The sequence below is a fragment of the Coregonus clupeaformis genome, chromosome 1 (assembly GCF_020615455.1).
Source record: "Coregonus clupeaformis isolate EN_2021a chromosome 1, ASM2061545v1, whole genome shotgun sequence".
In the NCBI taxonomy this organism is placed as follows: domain Eukaryota; kingdom Metazoa; phylum Chordata; class Actinopteri; order Salmoniformes; family Salmonidae; genus Coregonus; species Coregonus clupeaformis.
The window spans coordinates 19,359,415-19,382,467 of NC_059192.1; the positions used below are offsets into that span (position 1 = coordinate 19,359,415).

General features: G+C 44.8%; 1 protein-coding gene across 2 annotated transcripts in view; it reads right to left on the reverse strand.

The window, feature by feature from the left end:
* Positions 1-23,053, reverse strand: part of LOC121536014 (serine-rich coiled-coil domain-containing protein 2) — a 122,464-nt gene that overhangs the window by 39,615 nt on the left and 59,796 nt on the right. For both annotated transcript variants that reach the window (XM_041843328.2, XM_041843399.2), the window contains exons 5-8: positions 11,815-11,896; positions 10,346-10,502; positions 3,860-3,946; positions 189-275 (exon numbers count right to left, since the gene is read on the reverse strand). In XM_041843328.2, the coding sequence (XP_041699262.2) occupies positions 189-275; positions 3,860-3,946; positions 10,346-10,502; positions 11,815-11,896 (413 nt within the window). The remainder of the gene's footprint in view (positions 1-188; positions 276-3,859; positions 3,947-10,345; positions 10,503-11,814; positions 11,897-23,053) is intronic.

Genomic DNA, 23,053 nt, shown 5'->3' on the forward strand with positions numbered 1-23,053 from the left:
CACTCACTAACTGTAAGTCGCTCTGGATAAGAGCGTCTGCTAAATGACTAAAATGTAAATGTAAAAAAATGTCCATGATCACTGCGAGACAGAGTAAAGACCAGGTGGAAATGGATCAGAGACCAAGACAAGACCGAGACACTCAATATGTGGTCTTGAGTACTACAACACTGCTAGTAAGTACATACCACATGCTTGGTGAGCTGAGCAATGGTCCTGTCTTTCCTCCTCAGCTCGTCTCTCAGCTCCTGCACCTCCTTCAACAGCTCCTCCACCTGTAACACACAGTTTAGTACAGCCACACAGATTTATTTGACCCCTACCGACCTTAAACACACATCTCCACCCGTCCACTGCAGGCCTGCCAAGATCTGAGCCAGAATGCAATTTGTGAATTCTCCAGAGGACGGCAGGGAACACAAAGTCTAGCCCCAAAATACACAGGGGGGGGGGGGGTGTTCGATCAGCCAATCACAGATCAGAGTCACGAACCTGGCTGTGATGCTGGGATGTCTCATTGTAGGAGGGAGAGACGGACAGAGCCAGTGAATGAGAGAGAGAGAGGATAGACAGAGGGAAAGATGACTGAGCGAGAGAAAGAGAGGAGAGAGAGATTGAGAGAGAGAGATAGGGGATAGAGAGAATAGAGAGAGAAAGAGAAAGAAAGAGAGAGGGGAAAGAGAGGAGCGAGAGAAAGCAGGGGAGAGAGAGAGCGAGAGAGGGGGGAGAGAGAGGATAGACAGAGGGAAAGATGACTGAGCGAGAGGGGAGAGAGAGAGATTGTGAGAGAAAGAGAGATTGTGAGGGGGAGAGAGCGAGAGAGAGGGAGAAATGAGGAGAGAGATGGGAGAGAGAAGAGGGTGGGGAGAGAGAAGGGAGAAAGAGAAGGGGGAGAAAGAGAGAGAAGAAGGGGGAGAGGAGAGCGCGAGAGGAGAGCGAGGGGGAGAGAGCGAAAGAGAGGAGCGAGAGAAAGCAGGGGAGAGATTGTGAGAGAAAGAGAGAGCAAGAGGGGGAGAGAGAGATAGGGGATAGAGAGAGATGAGGAGAGTGAGGGAGAAATTAGGAGAGAGAGGGGGGAGAGAGAAGGGGGAGAAACAGAAGGGGGGAAAAGAGAGAGAAGAGGGGGCGAGAGAAGAGGGGTGGAGGGGGGTGAGAGAAGAGGGGGAGGGGGTGAGAGAAAAGGGGGGAGAGGGGAGATAAGAGGGGGGAGGGGGGAGAGAAGAGGGGGGCGAGAGAAGAGGGGGAGGGGGCGAGAGAAGAGGGGGGAGGGGGCGAGAGAAGAGGGGGAGGGGGCGAGAGAAGAGGGGGGCGAAAGAAGAGGGGGGAGGGGGCGAAAGAAGAGGGGGGGAGGGGGGCGAGAGAAGAGGGGGGAGGGGGGCGAGAGAAGAGGGGGGAGGGGGCGAGAGAAGAGGGGGCGAGAGAAGAGGCGGAAGAAAGAAGAGGGGGGAGGGGGGCGAGAGAAGAGGGGGGAGGGGGCGGAGAGAAGAGGGGGGAGGGGGCGTAGAGAAGAGGGGGGAGAGAAGAGGGGGAGGGGGGCGAGAGAAGAGGGGGCCGAGAGAAGAGGGGGGAGGGGGCGAGAGAAGAGGGGGGGCGAGAGAAGAGGGGGGAAAGAAGAGGGTGGGAGGGGCGAGGAGAAGAGGGGGAGAGGGGGCGAGAGAAGAGGGGGGGAGGGGGGCGAGAGAAGAGGGGAGGGGGGGAGAGAAGAGGGGGAGGGGGGAGAGAAGAGGGGGCGAAAGAAGAGGGGAGGGGGGAAAGAAGAGGGGGAGAGAGAAGAGGGGGGAGGGGGCGAGAGAAGAGGGGGAGGGGGCGAGAGAAGAGGGGGGGCGAGAGAAGAGGGGGGAGGGGGGCGAGAGAAGAGGGGGAGGGGGCGAGAGAAGAGGGGAGGGGGCGAGAGAAGAGGGGGAGGGGGCGAGAGAAGAGGGGGCGAAAGAAGAGGGGGAGGGGGGAAAGAAGAGGGGGGGAGAGAGAAGAGGGGGAGGGGCAGAGAAGAGGGGGGAGGGGGCGAGAGAAGAGGGGGCGAAAGAAGAGGGGGAGGGGGCGAAAGAAGAGGGGGGGGAGAGAGAAGAGGGGGAGGGGGCGAGAGAAGAGGGGGAGGGGGGGAGAGAAGAGGGGGGGGCGAGAGAAGAGGGGGAGGGGGAGAGAAGAGGGGGAGGGGGGAGAGAAGAGGGGGGAGGGGGCGCAGAGAAGAGGGGGGAGGGGGCGAGAGAAGAGGGGGGAGAGAAGAGGCGGAAAGAGGGGGGAGGGGGGAGAGAAGAGGGAGGGGGGAGAGAAGAGGGGGAGGGGGGAGAGAAGAGGGGGGGAAAGAAGAGGGGGGAGGGGGGAGAAGAAGGGGGGCGAGAGAAGAGGGGGAGGGGGAAGAGAAGAGGGGAGGGGGGAGAGAAGAGGGGGAGGGGGGCGAGAGAAGAGGGGGGAGGGGGAGAGAGGGAGAGGGGGCGAGAGAAGAGGGGGAGGGGGCGAGAGAAGAGGGGGGGCGAGAGAAGAGGGGGGGCGAGAGCGGAGAACGAGAGCGAGAGGAGAGCACGCGAGAGAGAGAAAGGGGGGGACAGAGAGAAGGGGGTGAGAGACGGGGGTGAGAGCGAGAGAAAGAGAAAGAGAGAGAGCGAGAGCATGTTTGGAATGCCAGAGGATGAAAGAGAGAGGGAGATGCACAACACATCTGTCAGGAGGGGATAGAGATAATACGCTTGGTCCGGGTCAAGGCAGCACATCAGAGGCTCAGCGCCACAGTGGGGCCCTGGCCATGCAGCTTCAACGTGCCTCAGCCAAAGACGGCGCGGGAGCCCCAGGCCCAGACAGACGGGCTGCATTCTGATGCGCTCCCAGCCCAGCCGGGCTTCCTTTGGCCGCTACCAACTGCCCACACCCCTCCTTGGTCCCTACACTCCATTCACTCCAGCCCAGCCAGACAAACACACAGTCCCTGCGTGACCGAGAAATGAGTGCATACATGCCTATAAACTGAATGTATAAATGCATTATAAATGCCTGCTGGCTCCTGCTCCGACGCCGTGTGGTTTCAGTGCATGCTAGGCAACCCAGTCATAGTGTGCCTCTGGTTTGGAGCCTTCTCCATCCATCTCAATAAACGAGCTGCGATCGTACAGAAGGGCTCTGCTAGCTCCCAGGGAGGGGGATGAGAGGTGTGGGTTGGGCTTCGCCATGTTGTTAGGGTCTTTGGGGTCCAGGTTAATCTCGCTCGCCCTCTGTGGTGTCCGCAGCAGCACACCCCCACCCCCTCCTCGCTCTTACTCTCTCTCGCCCTCTCTCAATCTGTCTATCGCTCTCTCTTTCTCTCTCGGTTTAGCTCTCCCTCTCCCAGACAGACAGACATGCTATGCTAATCTAGTTGAGACTCAGAGAGGCAGGGGCATTGTGATGCTGAGAGGAGAAGGAACAGAACAGACTACCCCCTGCTTGATTAATTTAAAAAGGGAGATTCAAGGTAAAAAGAAGCAATGTGCCCTGAACATGCAGGCAATTGTAAACTCACAATAGACACACACAATAACAGAAAAATTGGATTCCAGGATCAAAAAGGTAATATGGCCGAACAAGCAGCCACACACAAACAGATCTAGCGATGACACATTGACAAAGATTACCAGAGAATGGAGACTGTACTATTTTCCACAGCGGACACACAGGTTATGTACACAAACAAACAAACCAAACCCCTAAGGCCATCTGTACACAAACAGAAGATGGTGCTAGTAACATCACGATAAACAGCCTTGGACAAACAACTATAACATGGGCCTAATCGACTGTCTACATGGGGTTTGTTCGACAGTACACTTTCTACTGTGGTCTAGTGTGTGTATGTATGTGTGTGTGTCTGGTGTTAAACACTGGGTCTTACCTGTCGAGCTTGAATGGGGTCCTCTCTGGATTCTGGACTCAATGTATCCAGAGTCAGAGTGTCGTCCATCTCACTACCACCCTCCACCTGCACAACACCACCAAAACATACAGGATTCACTCATGTTAGGCTTGTTACTTGCTGAATCACTCATGTTAGGCTTGTTACTTGCTGAATCACTCATGTTAGGCTTGTTACTTGCTGAATCACTCATGCTCCAGAGGGAGAGAAGAGTGTCTGCCAAATGACTAAAATGTAAACGTAATATTTATTCTGGCCAACTACTGTATACCTTTGAGTTTTTTTTGCTATTAAAAAGAGTCCGTGTTTGGCTGGGGCAGGGCTTATAACAGAAGGCAGGATCGTCAACAGCAGGGACTGTAACCCAGCACTATAATAGCTGCGTTTGTATCTTTGTGATTGTTCCATAAACTCTCCAAACTCTGTTTGCAGTTTTTATAGCACACCCTCAGTCTGATAGAACAGAACAGGAGAGTCATTTCAATTGATCACTAAAAAGGTAAGTCTGTTCCTAACACAACAATGGCTTTAAATATATATATATATATATATATATGTACACACTACCGTTCAACAGTTTGGGGTCACTTAGAAATGTCCTTGTTTTCGAAATAAAAGCAATTTCTTTGTCCCTTAAAATAACATCAAATTGATCAGAAATACAGTGTAGACATTGTTAATGTTGTAAATGACTATTGTAGCTGGAAACAGCAGATTTTTAATGGAATATCTACAGGCCCATTATCAGCAACCATCAGTCCTGTGTTCCAATGGCACGTTGTGTTTGCTAATCCAAGTTTATCATTTTAAAAGGCTAATTGATCATTAGAAAATCCTTTGCAATTATGTTAGCACAGCTGAAAACTGTTGTGCTGATTAAAGAAGCAATAAAACTGGCCTTCTTGAGACTAGTTGAGTATCTGGAGCATCAGCAATTGTGGGTTCGATTACAGGCTCAAAATGGCCAGAAACAAATAACTTTCTGTTGCAAAGAAAAAGCCATATCTCAGACTGGCCAATAAAAAGAAAAGATTAAGATGTGCAGTCTGAGATATGGCTTTTTCTTTGCAACAGAAAGTTATTTGTCAACCATTGGAACACAGGATTGATGGTTGCTGATAATGGGCCTCTGTACGCCAATGTAGATATTCCATTAAAAATCAGCCGTTTCCAGCTACAATAGCCATTTACAACATTAACAATGTCTACACTGTATTTCTGATCAATTTGATGTTGTTTTAATGGACAACATTTTTTGATTTTCTTTCGGAAACAAGGACATTTCTAAGTGACCCCAAACTTTTGAATGGTAGTGTATATATCACTTATTTTAATAGCGGCTTGGGTGAAATATATTCCTGCTTGACAGGCGACAGTAAACAGCAATGTTCACAGGGCTCAAGGTTCCGTCATAAGCTCTCCCGTAAGATCTTATCCATGGGAAAGAAATTAAATGTGTTAAACAGAAAATGCTTAATCTTGTAACAAACAATACAAACATACAGATGTAGTATCTTAATTTGATCACCCTGTTGCAGGAGAACTTTCCTGCAATGCAGGACATTTTAAACTTGCAGTGTATTTGACGTTTAAAAATACTTCTGAAGTTTGTAATTACTTTATTTTACCTTTATCAACCCTTACAAAAAGGTCCACATAATAATTAAGATTTCCTGTTGCTGCAGGATTATTTTCCTGCTGTAGCAAACTGGCTCAAATTAAGATCCTAGTTGTAGGCTTATTGCCTGTACCAAACCGTTACTCGCTTTCAATTGGTCTTTCAAGATGCCCTTGATGTCCTGATAAGGACATTAGGTTATCGTTCATCTTTGTGCTAACATTGAGATTGTGCCATTTCCATGGCAATGTTTCAACTAACAGAGAGAAAATGAATATCTTGTGCATTAGCAATGACATGGGCTACAGCCGCTACATTCAACGTGCGCTTTAGTGTCAATCAGGCTTTCAATAAAGATATTCTGACACACAAGTTGTTGCGCCATCCACATTTCAACAAGCACCAGAGAGTTACTATGTGTGATCATGGTGTGATGGAGTGTTTTGTGAGCCACTCCCTATGGAGCTGTGGAGAGGAGGATGATCCTGTGTAGCAACATGAGAGGGATCAGTGTAGAAAAGTCTAGAAGGGGTTGTCTGTCTCCAGCTCTCTGTCTGAACCTGTCTTTCCCTCCTCTCTAATCCCAGTCGTATCAGTGCGTAAGTGGGAGGGAGTCTGAAAGATGCTCTTCAATTTGGCTACAACTGCCCGGAGCCCACCAACGGAGCTCAGCTCCCTCAAAGATCTAAGATCGGATCAACATAAGATTTATAATTCTCACATGAAACCCTTAGACATTCATTACAGTAGACAGACCCATATCATGACTGTATAATTCCAATTCTATTTCTATGATCGTGACACCATTTTGTCATGGAGGGAGAGGAGATGTAGAAAGACATTCTACATGGGATCATTTGACGAGTCAACAAGCATCTATTGGTTTTCTATCTCTATGGGCCAGATTCCTGAGGACTGAAGCTATAAAGGAATTCCGTTGTAAACAAGATCAAAGATCCTGTATAAATGAAGGATGAATAAAATCCACACCAATATTTGTCCAGTCAGTGTGTCCAGTACAGCTACAGTCAGTGTGTCCAGTACAGAAAGCAAGAGCTTCTGAATTGGGAAAATCTTGTGCAATACACCGACGCATGTCTTGTATTCAAGATCCTAAATGGCCTGGCTCCTCCCCCACTTAGTACTTTTGAACAGAAAACCCAAACCCATGGCAGCAGATCCACAAGGTCTGACATGAGAGGTGACTGTATAGTTCCCTTAAGGAAAAGCACCTTTAGTCAATCTGCTTTCTCTGTGAGAGCTTCCCATGTCTGGAACACACTGCCATCAGACACACACACACAACCTATCGCACTTTCACAAAAAACAAAGATATGGCTAAAGGCTAATCAGACTTGTGAACATAATCCCTAGCTGTGTATTGCAGCTCTCCATGTTGTCTGTAGCTTGTGAGGTGTGGAAACACTTTGTTGCTTTTATGCATTTTGTTTTGTTGCTTTCTGTACTATTGCCCTGTCAACGTGTTACGTGTTGCTTGTCCTATGTTGCTCTGCATGTGCTCACTGCTTATTGTTTGTCTGTATTGCTTTACTTAGATTTGTGTGTATTGGGAATATGTTGTGAAATTGTTAGATATTACTTGTTAGATATACTGCACTGTCGGAGTCAGAAACAAAAGCATTTTGCTACACCCGCAATAACATCTGCTAAACACGTGTATGTGACCAATATAAATTTGATTTGATTTATTGTTATTGTAATTGTTTTTAATAACCTGCCCAGGGACTGCGGTTGAAAATTAGCCGGCTGGCTAAAACAGGCACTTTTACTGAAACATTGATTCATGTGCACTGTCCCTGTAAAAACCAAAATAAACTCAACTCAACACGTTAGAATCACCTTTGGCAGTGATTACAGCAGTGAGTCTTTCTGGGTAAGTCTCTAATGTCGTGTCTACACTTGACACTTACATGCAACTTCTGCTATCAGAATACGAAGATTGCATTGAAAAGACGGGTCTAGACGCACAAAAGTCGCTTTGTTGTCTGATTGCGTTCAGATCTGGCTGACCACTTCAGGAGGTGGTCAGGGATGCATTGTGTGCGGATTTCTCCTCAGTCTGGACGCAAATCAGGCTACCGAAAGCGCATACATTGGGCAACGCCATCAGCACTCCTCCCACAAGTCTCCAGAAAACGTGTGTTTGTAGAATGCATACTGGCATTTGAATATACTGCGGGAGAAGCGAATCAGGACACACAGTGGACACGGTAGACAAATGTACAAGTAGGTGTAGATGCATGATGCATTCGGAATTCCATGATCAGAACGCTATGATCAGAATACTAAAGCTGCATGAACTGTCAAGTCTACAGTAGACACGGCCTAAGAGCTTTGCACACCTGGATTGTACAATATTTGCACATTATTCTTCAAGCTCTGTTAAGTTGGATGTTTATCATTGCTTGACAACCATGTTCAAGTCTTGCCACAGATTTTCAAGCCGATTTAAATCGAAAATGTAACTAGGCCACTTAGGAACATTCAACGTCGTCTTAGTAAGCAACTCCAGTGCATATTTGGCCTTGTGTTTTAGGCTATTGTCCTGCTGAAAGGGACATTTGTCTCCCAGTGTCTGTTGGAAAGCACACTAAACCAGGTTTTCCTCTAGGATTTTGCCTGTGCTTAGCTCTATTCCGTTTATTTTTATCCTAAAAAACTCTAGTCCTTGCCGATGACAAGCATACCCATAACATGATGCAGCCACCACCATGCTTGAAAATATGAAGAGTGGGACTCAGTGATGTGTTGTGTTTGCCCCAAACATAACGTCACATGTTTTTAGAATTTTACTTTAGTGTTTTATTGCAAACAGGATGCATATTTTTTATTCTGTACAGGCTTCCTTCTTTTCACGCTGTAATTTAGGTTAGTATTGTGAAGTAACTACAATGTTGTTGATCCATCTTCAGTTTTCTCCTATCACAGCCATTAAACTCTAACTGTTTTAAAATCACCATTGGCCTCATGGTGAAATCCCCAAGCGGTTTCCTTCCTCTCCGGCAACTGAGAAAGGACGCCTTTATCTTTATAGGGACTGGGTGTATTGATAGACCATCCAAACTGTTATTAATAACTTCACCATGCTCAAAGAGATATTACATTAATTTGTCAACATTTCTAAAAACATAATTCCACTTTGACATGATTGGTTATTGTGTGTAGGCCAGTGACACAAAATCTCAATTTAATCCATAAAAAAAAAAAAATGTGGGAAAAGTCAAGGGGTGTGAATACTTTCTGAAGGCACTAAACAGTATAAACAGAAAACAAGCCGTGAGTAAACCAATAACAGCCTGGTGCAATCAGACACCTCACATCGCCACCACATTTATCTCCCATTCCTCACTGACAGAGACGCATTATTAGCCTTGAGCATCATCATTCCCACAGCCTCAGTTGCTGGAGATTTGGGGAATCGCCCGCTGTCATCATTGATTCTGTCAGATTGGCACACAGAGATATGAATTGTCTGTGGGAGGTGGATGGGGCCGTGCAAATCTATGATGCGAGTGATGACAATAGTGTCGACAACAGCCCTATGGGACTGCAGTGGGACAACAACAGAATCACTGTTGGGATGCATATATATATTAACCTTCCCTATATAGTACACTACTTTTGACCAGGACCCATAAGGCTTTGGTTAAAAGTAGTGCACTACATAGGGAATAGGGTGCCATTTGGAACGCGAATCATCCCTTGTGTCCAAGCTGGGAGAAAGTCAGGTCAGAGATGGCTCTGTCTAACGTGGTTTGTTGTTCTAATAAAATAATATTTAGCATGGCTATATATAGTCGGAGAGGCCGGGGATCATTTCGGGGAAATTAATTGTTTCCCAGAAGCAGTCAAAAGGTTGATTGTGTAATAAAAAAATTCAGCTCGGCAGTATGTCTCTGCCTTTCATAGGCTACTGCAGTGAGCCTACTGTTACACAGGCAGCATGGCGTAAAGATCCCCAAACGTCACAGAAGATGATATTGGTGCCAGTCACTCTCCTGCTAATCTCACCGGCTGAGATACTATGTCCCAATTTAACCTTGCAGATATGTACAAACTCAGAGTCTGCATATCAAATGGCATCCTTTTTGCTACATAGTGCACTACTTTTGACCAGAACCATATGGGCCCTGTTCAAAAGTAGTGCACTACATAGGGAATAGGGTGCCATTTGGGACACAGTATGTGCCCCCCTGCTTTCTCTTGGGACTATGGGGGAGGGAGATAAACGGAAAATCAATAGGAACAGGGTGCGCCAAGAGTGACTATTGAGCATCATTCTTCGGACACACAGCAGAGAGAACTAAAGCCTCTCCTGCAGAAAGCAACACAGCCAATCTGACATGGTCTGTGCAGCCCACTGTTTAAACGCATCTGTGACTGTGCAAATACACCTTAGATGTTGAGGAAAATAGTATTGGAGGGGAAAATCTTAGGTTATCAACAGAGCCTGTTGAGTGACAATCGACAGCTAATAATAATTCCAGCCTGGATCAGTCTCACCAAGATACAAATGATCGTATGACTCTCCAAGTAGATCTCAGTATGAGTCGCCTCCCTAGCATTGACAGAAAAACACCAACGGTGTAATCAGTGAGTCAGTGTGTTTGAATCATAACAATACATGGAAATAGTGTGATTGTTTGCATTTAAGTGCATTGTCCCCCGTGTGTGTGTTCTACAGAGTACGATTGGAGCAGAAGCTGTGTGTGTGTGTGTGTGTGTGTGTGTGTGTGTGTGTGCGTGTGCGTGTGCGTGTGCGCGTGCGCGCGTGTGTGCGTGTGCGTGTGCGTGTGCGTGTGCGTGTGTGTGTGTGTGTGTCCGACCTGCAGCAGGAGCTTTAGGTGTTCTAGCTGGGTCTTGACAGAGTAGCAGTCCTCCGCCATGTGTTTCAATGTCAGCTCGTCCAGCTCCACCACCTGGTGAAGACCTGCCAAGCCTGTGCCCTGGTACCCATCATACGGCTGGAACCCAACGCCACTACTGGAGAGGCAGAGGGACAGGGAGGGCGAAAGACCGAGAGGGGGGAGGGACAGTCAGAGATGGGGAGAGAGAGGAGACAGTCAGTCACTGCACGTGAGACGGGGGTGAATCGGAGTCCCCACGGGAGGAAGCCTGTGACAGGTGAGTGGCAGGTAGGAGGACAATACATGTTATCCACTTATCAGGGCACGAGTAGCCGTCTCCCACATGTCAGCAGTGCACACATACATCATTCACATTGACCTAGGTCAATCTCTCTCAAACCACGTATATTGTACAGCAGGGCTCTCCAACCCTGTTCCTGGAGTGCTACCCTCCTGTAGGTTTGAACTCCCACCCTGTTCCTGGAGAGCTACCCTCCTGTAGGTTTGAACTCCCACCCCGTTCCTGGAGAGCTACCCTCCTGTAAGTTTGAACTCCAACCCTGTTCCTTGAGAGCTACCCTCCTGTAGGTTTGTACTCAAACCCTGTTCCTTGAGAGCTACACTCCTGTAGGTTTGTACTCCAACCCTGTTCCTGGAGAGCTACCTTCCTGTAGGTTTGAACTCCAACCCTGATCCTGGAGAGCAACCATCCTGTAGGTTTGAACTCCAACCCCAGTTGTAACTAACCTGATACAGCTTATCAACCAGCTAATCAGATGCGCTAGATTAGGGTTGGAGCAAAAACCGACAGGGCGGTAGATCTCCAGGAACAGGGTTGGAGAGCCCTGCTGTAGAGTATCGCAATATTCATTTTTGTCTATTACGTTTTTTGTTAATGGTAGCTAGCGCTAGTCGGCTGTACCTACACCAAAACTCAGGTATTTACCATCCTATAGGTTGTTCTCCATCTTTTTTAAATGGTGATCCAACATGTTTTCAGCACTTTTACCTCCAAAACTCATTTTCTCATGCGCTCTCGTCTCTCTGCAGCAGACATACAGTATAGTGACAATATGTTCCGAACATCGAATCGCAATACATATAGAATCGTGACACACATCGAATCGCAATACATATAGAATCGTGACACACATCGAATCGCAATACATATAGAATCGTGACACACATAGAATCGCAATACATATAGAATCGTGACACACATAGAATCGCAATACATATAGAATCGTGACACACATAGAATCGCAATACATATAGAATCGTGACACACATCGAATCGCAATACATATCGTAACAATATTGTATCGCGAGGTCCCTGGCAATTCCCAGCCCGACTATCAATAACCAGAGGGCAAACGCAGAGATACAGTCAAGAGTGCCAGGATTTGTGTGACAAAAGAAATGTGATTTAATGCCATCCACCAGCTCACCGGTTGTCATTGTGGAGGTGGTCCTCTGCAGTCCAACAGAGCTGTCTCCTCCAGTGGGCCAGATGGGACATCCCATCAGTATCTACAACAGGAGACAAGCAGACAAAGGCATGGAGTCAAAGGAGGACCATACACACACACAGACAGCCACACATTCTTATTAATGATTTGGCTAAATAAATAAATACATTCAACAGTTAAATGTTGGAGTAAGATAAGATGATGCTCATATCCTCCGATATAACTGAACAAGACCTGCAGAACATTTTATTACGTACAGTCAATTGAGTGCAAAAGATGGAGACGCATGATCAATCAGAAACCCCCCCCACAAGATAATGCCTTTTAGAAACACAGGTACTAAAATTCTGTTTTGATGAAGAAATTCTTGAGTTTACTAGCAATTAGAAATATTTCGGTCTTTATTTTGATAAACGTATGACTTTTCTGTACGGCACATCTTCCATGGCAGACTCAGCAAGTAGAGCTCTTGGAGGAGTTAATGGAGAAACAAAAACACAAAAAGATATTGGTTATGCCTCGTATTCCAAACTGTATCAGACGTGTGTGTCCTGTTCTGGACTACTCAGCAGGAGTGTGGGGTGCTAAGAGGTATCTCAAAAACAAACATGTTCACAACAGAGCTATCCGTTATTTTCTGGGTGTCCACAACTTCGATCCTATCCTAGCAATAACTGGGGACATGGGCTGGGAAGCCTGTGAGGTGAGATGGAAGGCATGCATGGTGAGACTTTGGAATAGACTGTTATGTTAATTGCCAGAATAGCCAGCAACGTTTTTCACTGGGATCTCACCATAGGCGGAGCCTGGGCATCTGACATGTCTGAACTTTTTCAACAGTAACTGTGAACATCCGTACAAAAATCGAATGAAGGGAGACTAGACGCTATTAAAAAAACAACTGGGTGGAGGAGATTATCGTAAACCCACATTTAGAACTTTTTGTTTGATTAAGGTGGACGATTTCAAGTGTGAGAGATATGTTAAGTACAACCTACCTAAACGCAGGTGGTCACTATGCGCACAGGTAAGATCAGCGATATTGCCCCTGCGTATTCAAACAGGTCGGTACTGTGGTGAAATGGAAGAGGAGAGACTTTGTAATTACTGTGACCTCGAAGAGGTAGAGAGTGAAAATCACTTCATCCTCTGTTCCCTCTTACCACAATACATGCTTGTCTCTATTCCAGAAAGCCCACCAGGTAAATCCTGGCATTATGTGGCTGAGAGACAAGGAAAAAGTAAAAATGGTTATTTGTCAATCGTATATTCCAGTTAGCAGAATGTTTTGGATAGCCTATAGTTAAATGTATTATTTAGTTCTAGACATAGGCCTATACACCAAAGCGCACATACAGTGCCTTGGAATTCTTCACATTTTATTGTTAAAAAGTGGAATTAAAATTTATTGAAATATACAAAAAAATCCTAGAGGAAAACCTGCTTAATTCTGCTTTACACCATACAGTGGGAGAGGAATTCACCTTTCAGCAGGTAGTGCTGAGCGATTAACCGAAATGTCAGTTATTTTTCGCTTTGGTTCAATTATTTGAATTCCATTTTGTTAGGGGGTGTTTTCTAGGAGCTCAATGTGCACATTGCACTGCAGTCTAGAGATCAAATCAGATCAAGCCCGAACTGTGCAATGTAGTAGGTAGTTGTAGTTTCCAAAAGGCCAGAAAGCTTTTCCGGTCTGTGTGTCTTTTACGCCATCATGGGACTTGTATTAATTGTTTTATTCTGCGTTGTTACAGCATTCAACCCCCATAATGCATAGTGCATTTAATGTCTTTAAATCAACCATTTTTCGGATCATCAACAACTTCAAGGAGAGAGGTTCAATTGTTGTGAAGAAGGCGTCAGGGCGCCCATGAAAGTCCAGCAAGTGCCAGGACCATCTCCTAAAGTTGATTCAGCTGCGGGATCGGGGCACCACCAGTGCAGAGCTTGCTCAGGAATGGCAGCAGGCAGGTGTGAGTGCATCTGCACGCACAGTGAGGCGAAGACTTTTGGAGGATGGCCTGGTGTCAAGAATGGCAGCAAAGAAGCCACTTCTCTCCAGGAAAAACATCAGGGACAGACTGATATTCTGCAAAAGGTACAGGGATTGGACTGCTGAGGACTGGGGTAAAGTCATTTTCTCTGATGAATCCCCTTTCCGATTATTTGGGGCATCCGGAAAACACCTTGTCCAGAGAAGACAAGGTGAGCGCTACCATCAGACCTGTGACATGCCAACAGTAAAGCATCCTGAGACCATTCATGTGTGGGGTTGCTTCTCAGCCAAGGGAGTGCGCTCACTCACAATTTTGCCTAAGAACACAGCCATGCATAAATTGTACCAACACATCCTCAGAGAGCAACTTCTCCCAACCATCCAAGAACAGTTTGGTGACGACCAATGTCTTTTCCAGCATGATGGAGCACCTTGCCATAAGGCAAAAGTGATAACTAAGTGGCTCGGGGAACAAAACATCGAAATAACACTGAAGCAGCGAACTTTGTGAAGACCAATACTTGTGTCATTCTCAAAACTTTTGACCACAGCTGTACAACACAAGGCCAAATCTACACTGGAGTTGCTTACCAGGGAATGTTCCTGAGTGGCCAAGTTACAGTTTTGACTTAAATCTGCTTGAAAATCTATGGCAAGACTTGAAAATTGCTGTCTAGCAATGATCCCCAACATCTTGACAGAGCTTTAAGAATTATAAAAATAATAAATGGGCTAATATTGCACAATCCAGTGATTTCCCCAAGAAGACTCACAGAGGAAGGCCCTAAAAATTGTCAAAGACGCCAGCCACCCTAGCCATAGACTGTTCTCTCTGCTACAGCACGGCAAGCGGTACCGGAGCGCCAAGTCTTGGTCCAAAAGGCTTCTTAACAGCTTCTACCCCCCACCCCATCCCCCTCTTTTACGCTTCTGCTACTCTGTTTATTATTTATGCACAGTCACTTTAACTCTACCCACATGTACATATTACCTAAATTACCTCGACTAACCGGTGCCCCCGCACATTGACTCTGTACCGGTACCCCCTGTATATAGCCTCCCTACTGTTATTTTACTGCTGCTCTATAACAATTTGGTTATTTTTTTATTTTGTGTGTATATATATATATATATATATATATATATATATATATATATATATATATATATAATTATACACACACACACATACATATATATATATATACACACACATATATATACACACACATATATATATATATATGTATATACACACATATACAGTGGGGAAAAAAAGTATTTAGTCAGCCACCAATTGTGCAAGTTCTCCCACTTAAAAAGATGAGAGAGGCCTGTAATTTTCATCATAGGTACACGTCAACTATGACAGACAAATTAAGAAAAAAAAATCCAGAAATTCACACTGTAGGATTTTTAATGAATTTATTTGCAAATTATGGTGGAAAATAAGTATTTGGTCACCTACAAACAAGCAAGATTTCTGGCTCTCACAGACCTTTAACTTCTTCTTTAAGAGGCTCCTCTGTCCTCCACTCATTACCTGTATTAATAGCACCTGTTTGAACTTGTTATCAGTATAAAAGACACCTGTCCACAACCTCAAACAGTCACACTCCAAACTCCACTATGGCCAAGACCAAAGAGCTGTCAAAGGACACCAGAAACAAAATTGTAGACCTGCACCAGGCTGGGAAAACTGAATCTGCAATAGGTGAGCAGCTTGGTTTGAAGAAATCAACTGTGGGAGCAATTATTAGGAAATGGAAGACATACAAGTCCACTGATAATCTCCCTCGATCTGGGGCTCCACGCAAGATCTCACCCCGTGGGGTCAAAATTATCACAAGAACGGTGAGCAAAAAATCCCAGAACCACACAGGGGGACCTAGTGAATGACCTGCAGAGAGCTGGGACCAAAGTAACAAAGCCTACCATCAGTAACACACTACGCCGCCAGGGACTCAAATCCTGCAGTTCCAGACGTGTCCCCCTGCTTAAGCCAGTACATGTCCAGGCCCGTCTGAAGTTTGCTAGAGTGCATTTGGATGATCCAGAAGAGGATTGGGAGAATGTCATATGGTCAGATGAAACCAAAATATAACTTTTTGGTAAAAACTCAACTCGTCGTGTTTGGAGGACAAAGAATGCTGAGTTGCATCCAAAGAACACCATACCTACTGTGAAGCATGGGGGTGTAAACATCATGCTTTGGGGCTGTTTTTCTGCAAAGGGACCAGGACGACTGATCCGTGTAAAGGAAAGAATGAATGGGGCCATGTATCGTGAGATTTTGAGTGAAAACCTCCTTCCATCAGCAAGGGCATTGAAGATGAAACGTGGCTGGGTCTTTCAGCATGACAATGATCCCAAACACACTGCCCGGCAACGAAGGAGTGGCTTCGTAAGAAGCATTTCAAGGTCCTGGAGTGGCCTAGCCAGTCTCCAGATCTCAACCCCATAGAAAATCTTTGAGGGAGTTGAAAGTCCGTTTTGCCCAGCGACAGCCCCAAAACATCACTGCTCTAGAGGAGATCTGCATGGAGGAATGGCCCAAAATAGTGTGTGAAAACCTTGTGAAGACTTACAGAAAACGTTTGACCTGTGTCATTGCCAACAAAGGGTATATAACAAAGTATTGAGAAACTTTTGTTATTGACCAAATACTTATTTTCCACCATAATTTGCAAATAAATTCATAAAAAATCCTACAATGTGATTTTCTGGATTTTTTTTCTTATTTTGTCTGTCATAGTTGACGTGTACCTATGATGAAAATTAAAGGCCTCTCATCTTTTTTAAGTGGGAGAACTTGCACAATTGGTGGCTGACTAAATACTTTTTTTCCCCACTGTATATATATATATATTTTTTATATATATATATATAAAAAATAAAAAAAAAAAAATATATATATATATATATATATATATATATATATATATACACACACACACACACACACACACACACACACACACACACACAACATACATACATACATACATACACACACAGAGCTCTGGAAAAAAGTAAGACCACTGCAAATTTAACATTTTTGTTTTATTCTATAAACTACTGACAACATTTCTCCCAAATTCCAAATAAAAAATATTGTCATTTAGAGCATTGATTTGCAGAAAATGACAACTGGTCAAAATAACCAAAAAGATGCAGTGTTGTCAGACCTCGAATAATGCAAAGAAAATAAGTTCATGTTCATTTTTAAACAACAAAATAGTAATGTTTTAACTTAGGAATAACCCTGATTTTTAATCACAGCTATCATGCGTCTTGGCATACTCTCCAACAGTCTTTCACATTGATGTTGGGTGACTTTATGCCACTCCTGGCGCAAAAATTCAAGCAGCTCGGCTTTGTTTGATGGCTTGTGAGCATCCATCTTCCTCTTGATCACATTCCAGAAGTTTTCAATGGGGTTCAGGTCTGGAGAATGGGCTGGCCATGACAGGGTCTTGATCTGGTGGTCCTCCATCCACACCTTGATTGACCTGGCTGTGTGGCATGGTGCATTGTCCTGCTGGAAAAACCAATCCTCAGAGTTGGGGAACAATGTCAAAGCAAAAGGAAGCAAGTTCTCTTCCAGGACAACCTTGTACGTGGCTTGACTCATGCGTCCTTCACAAAGACAAATCTTCCCGATTTCAGCCTTGCTGAAGCACCCCCAGATCATCACCGATCCTCCACCAAATTTCACAATGGGTGCGAGACACTGTGGCTTGTACAGTGAGGGAAAAAAGTATTTGATCCCCTGCTGATTTTGTACGTTTGCCCACTGACAAAGACATGATCAGTCTATAATTTTAATGGTAGGTTTATTTGAACAGTGAGAGACAGAATAACAACAACAAAATCCAGAAAAACGCATGTCAAAAATGTTATCAATTGATTTGCATTTTAAATGAGGGAAATAAGTATTTGACCCCTCTGCAAAACATGACTTAGTACTTGGTGGCAAAACCCTTGTTGGCAAATACAGAGGTCAGACTTTTCTTGTAGTTGGCCACCAGGTTTGCACACATTTCAGGAGGGATTTTGTTCCACTCCTCTTTTCAGATCTTCTCCAAGTCATTAAGGTTGAGGCTGACGTTTGGCAACTCAAACCTTCAGCTCCCTCCACAGATTTTCTATGGGATTAAGGTCTGGAGACTGGCTAGGCCACTCCAGGACCTTAATGTGCTTCTTCTTGAGCCACTCTTTTGTTGCCTTGGCCGTGTGTTTTGGGTCATTGTCATGCTGGAATACCCATCCACAACCAATTGTCAATGCCCTGGCTGAGGGAAGGAGGTTCTCACCCAAGATTTGACGGTACATGGCCCCGTCCATCGTCCCTTTGATGCGGGGAAGTTGTCCTGTCCCCTTAGCAGAAAAACACCCCCAAAGCAAAATGTTTCCACCTCCATGTTTGACGGAGGGGATGGTGTTCTTGGGGTCATAGGCAGCATTCCTCCTCTTCCAAACACGGCGAGTTGAGTTGATGCCAAAGAGCTCCATTTTGGTCTCATCTGACCACAAAACTTTCACCCAGTTCTCCTCTGAATCATTCAGATGTTCATTGGCAAACTTCAGACGGGCATGTATATGTGCTTTCTTGAGCAGGGGGACCTTGCGGGCGCTGCAGGATTTCAGTCCTTCACGGCGTAATGTGTTACCAATTGTTTTCTTGGTGACTATGGTCCCAGCTGCCTTGAGATCATTGACAAGATCCTCCCGTGTAGTTCTGGGCTGATTCCTCACCGTTCTCATGATCATTGCAACTCCACGAGGTGAGATCTTGCATGGAGCCCCAGGCTGAGGGAGATTGACAGTTATTTTGTGTTTCTTCCATTTGCTAATAATCGCACCAACTGTTGTCACCTTCTCACCAAGCTCCAGCCTTGTGTAGGTCTACAATCTTGTCCCTGACATCCTTGGAGAGCTCTTTAGTCTTGGCCATGGTGGAGAGTTTGGAATTGATTGATTGATTGCTTCTGTGGACAGGAGTCTTTTATACAGGTAACAAACTGAGATTAGGAGCACTCACTTTAAGAGTGTGCTCCTAATCTCAGCTCGTTACTTGTATAAAAGACACCTGGGAGCCAGAAATCTTTCTGATTGAGAGGGGATCAAATACTTATTTCCCTCATTAAAATGCAAATCAATTTATAACATTTTTGACATTCACTTTTCTGGATTTTATTGTTGTTATTCTGTCTCTCACTGTTCAAATAAACCTATCATTAAAATTATAGACTGATCATGTCTTTGTCAGTGGGCAAACGTACAAATCAGCAGGGGATCAAATACTTTTTTCCCCTCACTGTAGGCCTCTCCAGGTCTCCGTCTAACCATTAGATGACCAGGTGTTGGGCAAAGCTGAAAATTGGACTCCTCAGAGAAGATGACCTTACTCCAGTCCTCTACGGTCCAATCCTTATGGTCTTTTGCAAACCTCAGCCTGGCTCTTCTTTGCTTCTAATTGATGAAGGGCTTTTTTCTAGCTTTGCACGACTTCAGCCCTGCCCCTAGGAGCCTGTTCCGAACCGTCCTCGCCGTGCACTTCACCCCAGCTGCCGCTTGCCATTCTATTTGTAGGTCATTTGATGTCATCCTATGGTTGTTGAGTGACATTTGAATGAGTTGGCGGTCATCCCGGTAAGTAGAGAGTCGTTTACGCCCTCTGCCGGTCTGTAGCTTTGTTGTTGCCAATGTCTGCTGCTTGACCTTGTTCTTATGTGGTCCTCTGTAGCTCAGCTGGTAGAGCATGGCGCTTGTAACGCCAAGGTAGTGGGTTCGATCCCCGGGACCACCCATACACAAAAAAAATTTATGCACGCATGACTGTAAGTCGCTTTGGATAAAAGCGTCTGCTAAATGGCATATTATTATTATTATATTATTATTATGAACCGCCGTCTTTGAAATTGTAAGAATGGAAGCAACCTGACGCTCACTGTATCCCTCTGCCAGTAAAGCCAGAATTGAACCCTTCTTTTCCTCACTCAAAACTTTTCTTTTCATGTCTTTTGGCATGGTCAATAGTTATTTTTTGATTAATATTACTTTTGAGGTACTATTAGCACTGTTGTTGCCATCCAGCTGGTCCTATTGCAAGAGGATAGTGATGACCACAGCAGTGGTTTTTATACTTTTCCTCGTTAAATAAGATTTGGTTCAGGTGATTACCTAATCAGTACCTAATTCAGTAGAATGAGGTGTGGCTGTGTTGGAATTCAACAGACACTGGAATGGAATGGCTGTCATACATGTAGAGATGCTGATTTAAGAAAAAATTGCAGTGGTCTCTTACATTTTTTCCACAGCTGTATATATATATATATTTTTTTTTTTTTTTTTTTACTTTGCTATTTTTAACTTCACAATATATATTTTTTTTCCTTAAAAACTGCATTGTTTGTTAAGGGCTTGTAAGTAAGCATTTCACTGTAAGGTCTACACCTGTTGCAGTCGGCGCATGTGGCAAATAAAATTTGATTTGATTTGATTTTTGCTGTAATTGCTGCCAAAGGTGTTTCTAACATGTACAGTGCATTCGGAAAGTATTCAGACCCCTTGACTTTTTCCACATTTTGTTACAATACAGCCTTATTCTAAAATTGATATAAAAAATACACAAATCTCAATCTACACACAGTACCCCATATTGACAAAGAAAAACGTTTTTTTTTGTTGTTGCTAATTTATATATATTTTTTAATGAAATATCACATTTACATAAGTATTCAGACCCTTTACTCAGTACATTGTGAAGCACAATTTGGCAGCGATTACAGCCTCGAGTCTTCTTAGGTATGACGATACAAGCTTGGCACACCTGTATTTGGGGAGTTTCTTCCATTCTTCTCTGCTGATCCTCTCAAGCTCGGTCAGGTTCGATGGGGAGCATCGCTGCACAGCTATTTTCAGGTCTCTCCAGAGATGTTCGATCGGGTTCAAGTCTGGGCTCTGGCTGGGCCACTCAAGGACATTCAGAGACTTGTCCCGAAGCCACGCCTGCGTTGTCTTGGCTGTGTGCTTCAGGTCATTGTCCTGTTGGAAGATTAACCTTTGCCCCAGTCGGAGGTCCTGAGCGCACTGGAGCAGGTTTTCATCAAGGATCTCTCTGTACTTTGCTCCGTTCATCTTTCCCTCCATCCTGACTAGTCTCCAAGTCCCTGCCGCTGAAAAACATCCCCACAGCATGATGCTGTTACCACCATGCTTCACCGTAGGGATGGTGCCAGGTTTCCTCCAGACGTGACGCTTGGCATTCAGGCCAAAGACTTCAATTTTGGTTTCATCAGACCAGAGCATCTTGTTTCTCATGGTCTTAGAGTCTTTAGGTGCCTTTTGGCAAGACATCTCCAAGCGGGCTGTCATGTGCATTTTACGGAGGAGTGGCTTCCGTCTGGCCACGAACATAAAGGCCTGATTGATGGAGTGATGCAGAGATGGTTGTCCTTCTGGAAGGTTCTCCCATCTCCACAGAGGAACTCTGGAGCTCTTTCATAGTGACCATCGGGTTCTTGGTCACCTCCCTGACCAAGGCCCTTCTCCCCCGATTGCTCAGTTTGGCCGGGCGGCCTGCTCTAGGAAGAGTCTTGGTGGTTCCAAACTTCGTCTATTGAAAAATGATGGCCACTGTGTTCTTGGGGACCTTCAATGCTGCAGATATTTTCTGGTATCCTTCTCCAGATCTGTGGCGACACAATCGCGTCTCGGAGCTCTACGGACAAGTCCTTCAACATCATGGCTTGGTTTTTGCTCTGACATGCACTGTCAACTGTGGGACCTTATATATACAGGTGTGTGCCTTTCCAAATCATGTCCAATCAATTGAATTTACCACAGGTGGACTCCAATCAAGTTGTAGATATATCAAGGATGATCAATGGAAACAGGATGCACCTGAGCTCAATTTCGAGTCTCATAGCAAAGGGTCTGAATACTTATGTAAATAAGGTATTTGAAAAACCTGTTTTCTCTGTCATTATGGGGTATTGTGTGTAGATTGATGAGGCTTTTTATTTATTTAATCAATTTTAGAATAAGGCTGTAACGTAACAAACTGTGGAAAAAGTCAAGTGGTCTGAATACTTTCCGAAGTCACTCTTTTAAAAAAGGTTATTTAAAAAATATTCCACTAAATTGCTGACAAAAATATTACAATTACAGAATTTGAATCCCACTTTGTAACAATACAATTTGAAGAAATCCAAGGGGTATGAATACTTTTACAAGGCACTGTATGTATAGATTGTGTGTATATGGGCCGTCGTTCATACTAATTATTTATTGGGGCTCGACGGGTTTAAAAGCCTTTTTTCGTTTAATGTGTCAATTGATCCTGTAAGGGATGGGTCGCCAACTGATGATTCGACAAAAAGAAAACGAATACAAATAAAAACATAACACAAGCCACACATACTTTAAAGGAATGATGCTACCTGATCTTTCTCAGTTCCACACCATACTCAAAGTCCTAAAGTCTATCCTGTATAAACAGTGTGTTCAGGTTGCCGGGAGCAGTCAAAAGCAGAGAAAGACATCAGAAGCAATAAGAGCACATGAGTGCCGGAGACTCAGCATCTGCTTGTCTCTGAGGGGTTGGTTTCTCTCACTCTCTCACACACACAAAGAGGCAAACTACAACTCTGCAAACAACAGAACTTAAGTTAAGCTTTATGGAAATGATCGGATTTTGTCTTTTAACACCACAGAAGTCTCTCAGCTTCCCAGGCTGAGTGGGATGAAAATGGCAAAATAGAGACAAAAAAAGGAAGATCTGCGGGAGAGAAAGAGTCGATCCTCCCACGCTCGACATGCTGCTACCAGAGACAAAGAGGGACGAGATAGTTGCCTTGGTTAGTACTGTCTGTGAACTCATCCCTCTCTGCATTGTTTAAGCCTCTGTTGTGTCTGGGTTCTCTGAAGACATGTGTTCTTCTTTCACCCACGATTACGGTTCAAAACCGGACTGCTATGGCGACGCACATGGAATAACAAATAGACCTTAAAAGAAATAACCTGAGCTAGAGCGTGAATTGGTTGTTTTGAAAACTACACCGTCCTAGTCTGTCTGTGTGAACTCACTGGCAGGCAGGAGCCTGGAGATGCCTGAAGAGCCTTGATCGGGAGGCTACGAGGGAGGGGAAAAGTGAAAGCGCTGTTGATGTTTGGGGCTTTTCCTGTCGCAGGAGTGTACAGTAAAAATAGAAAACT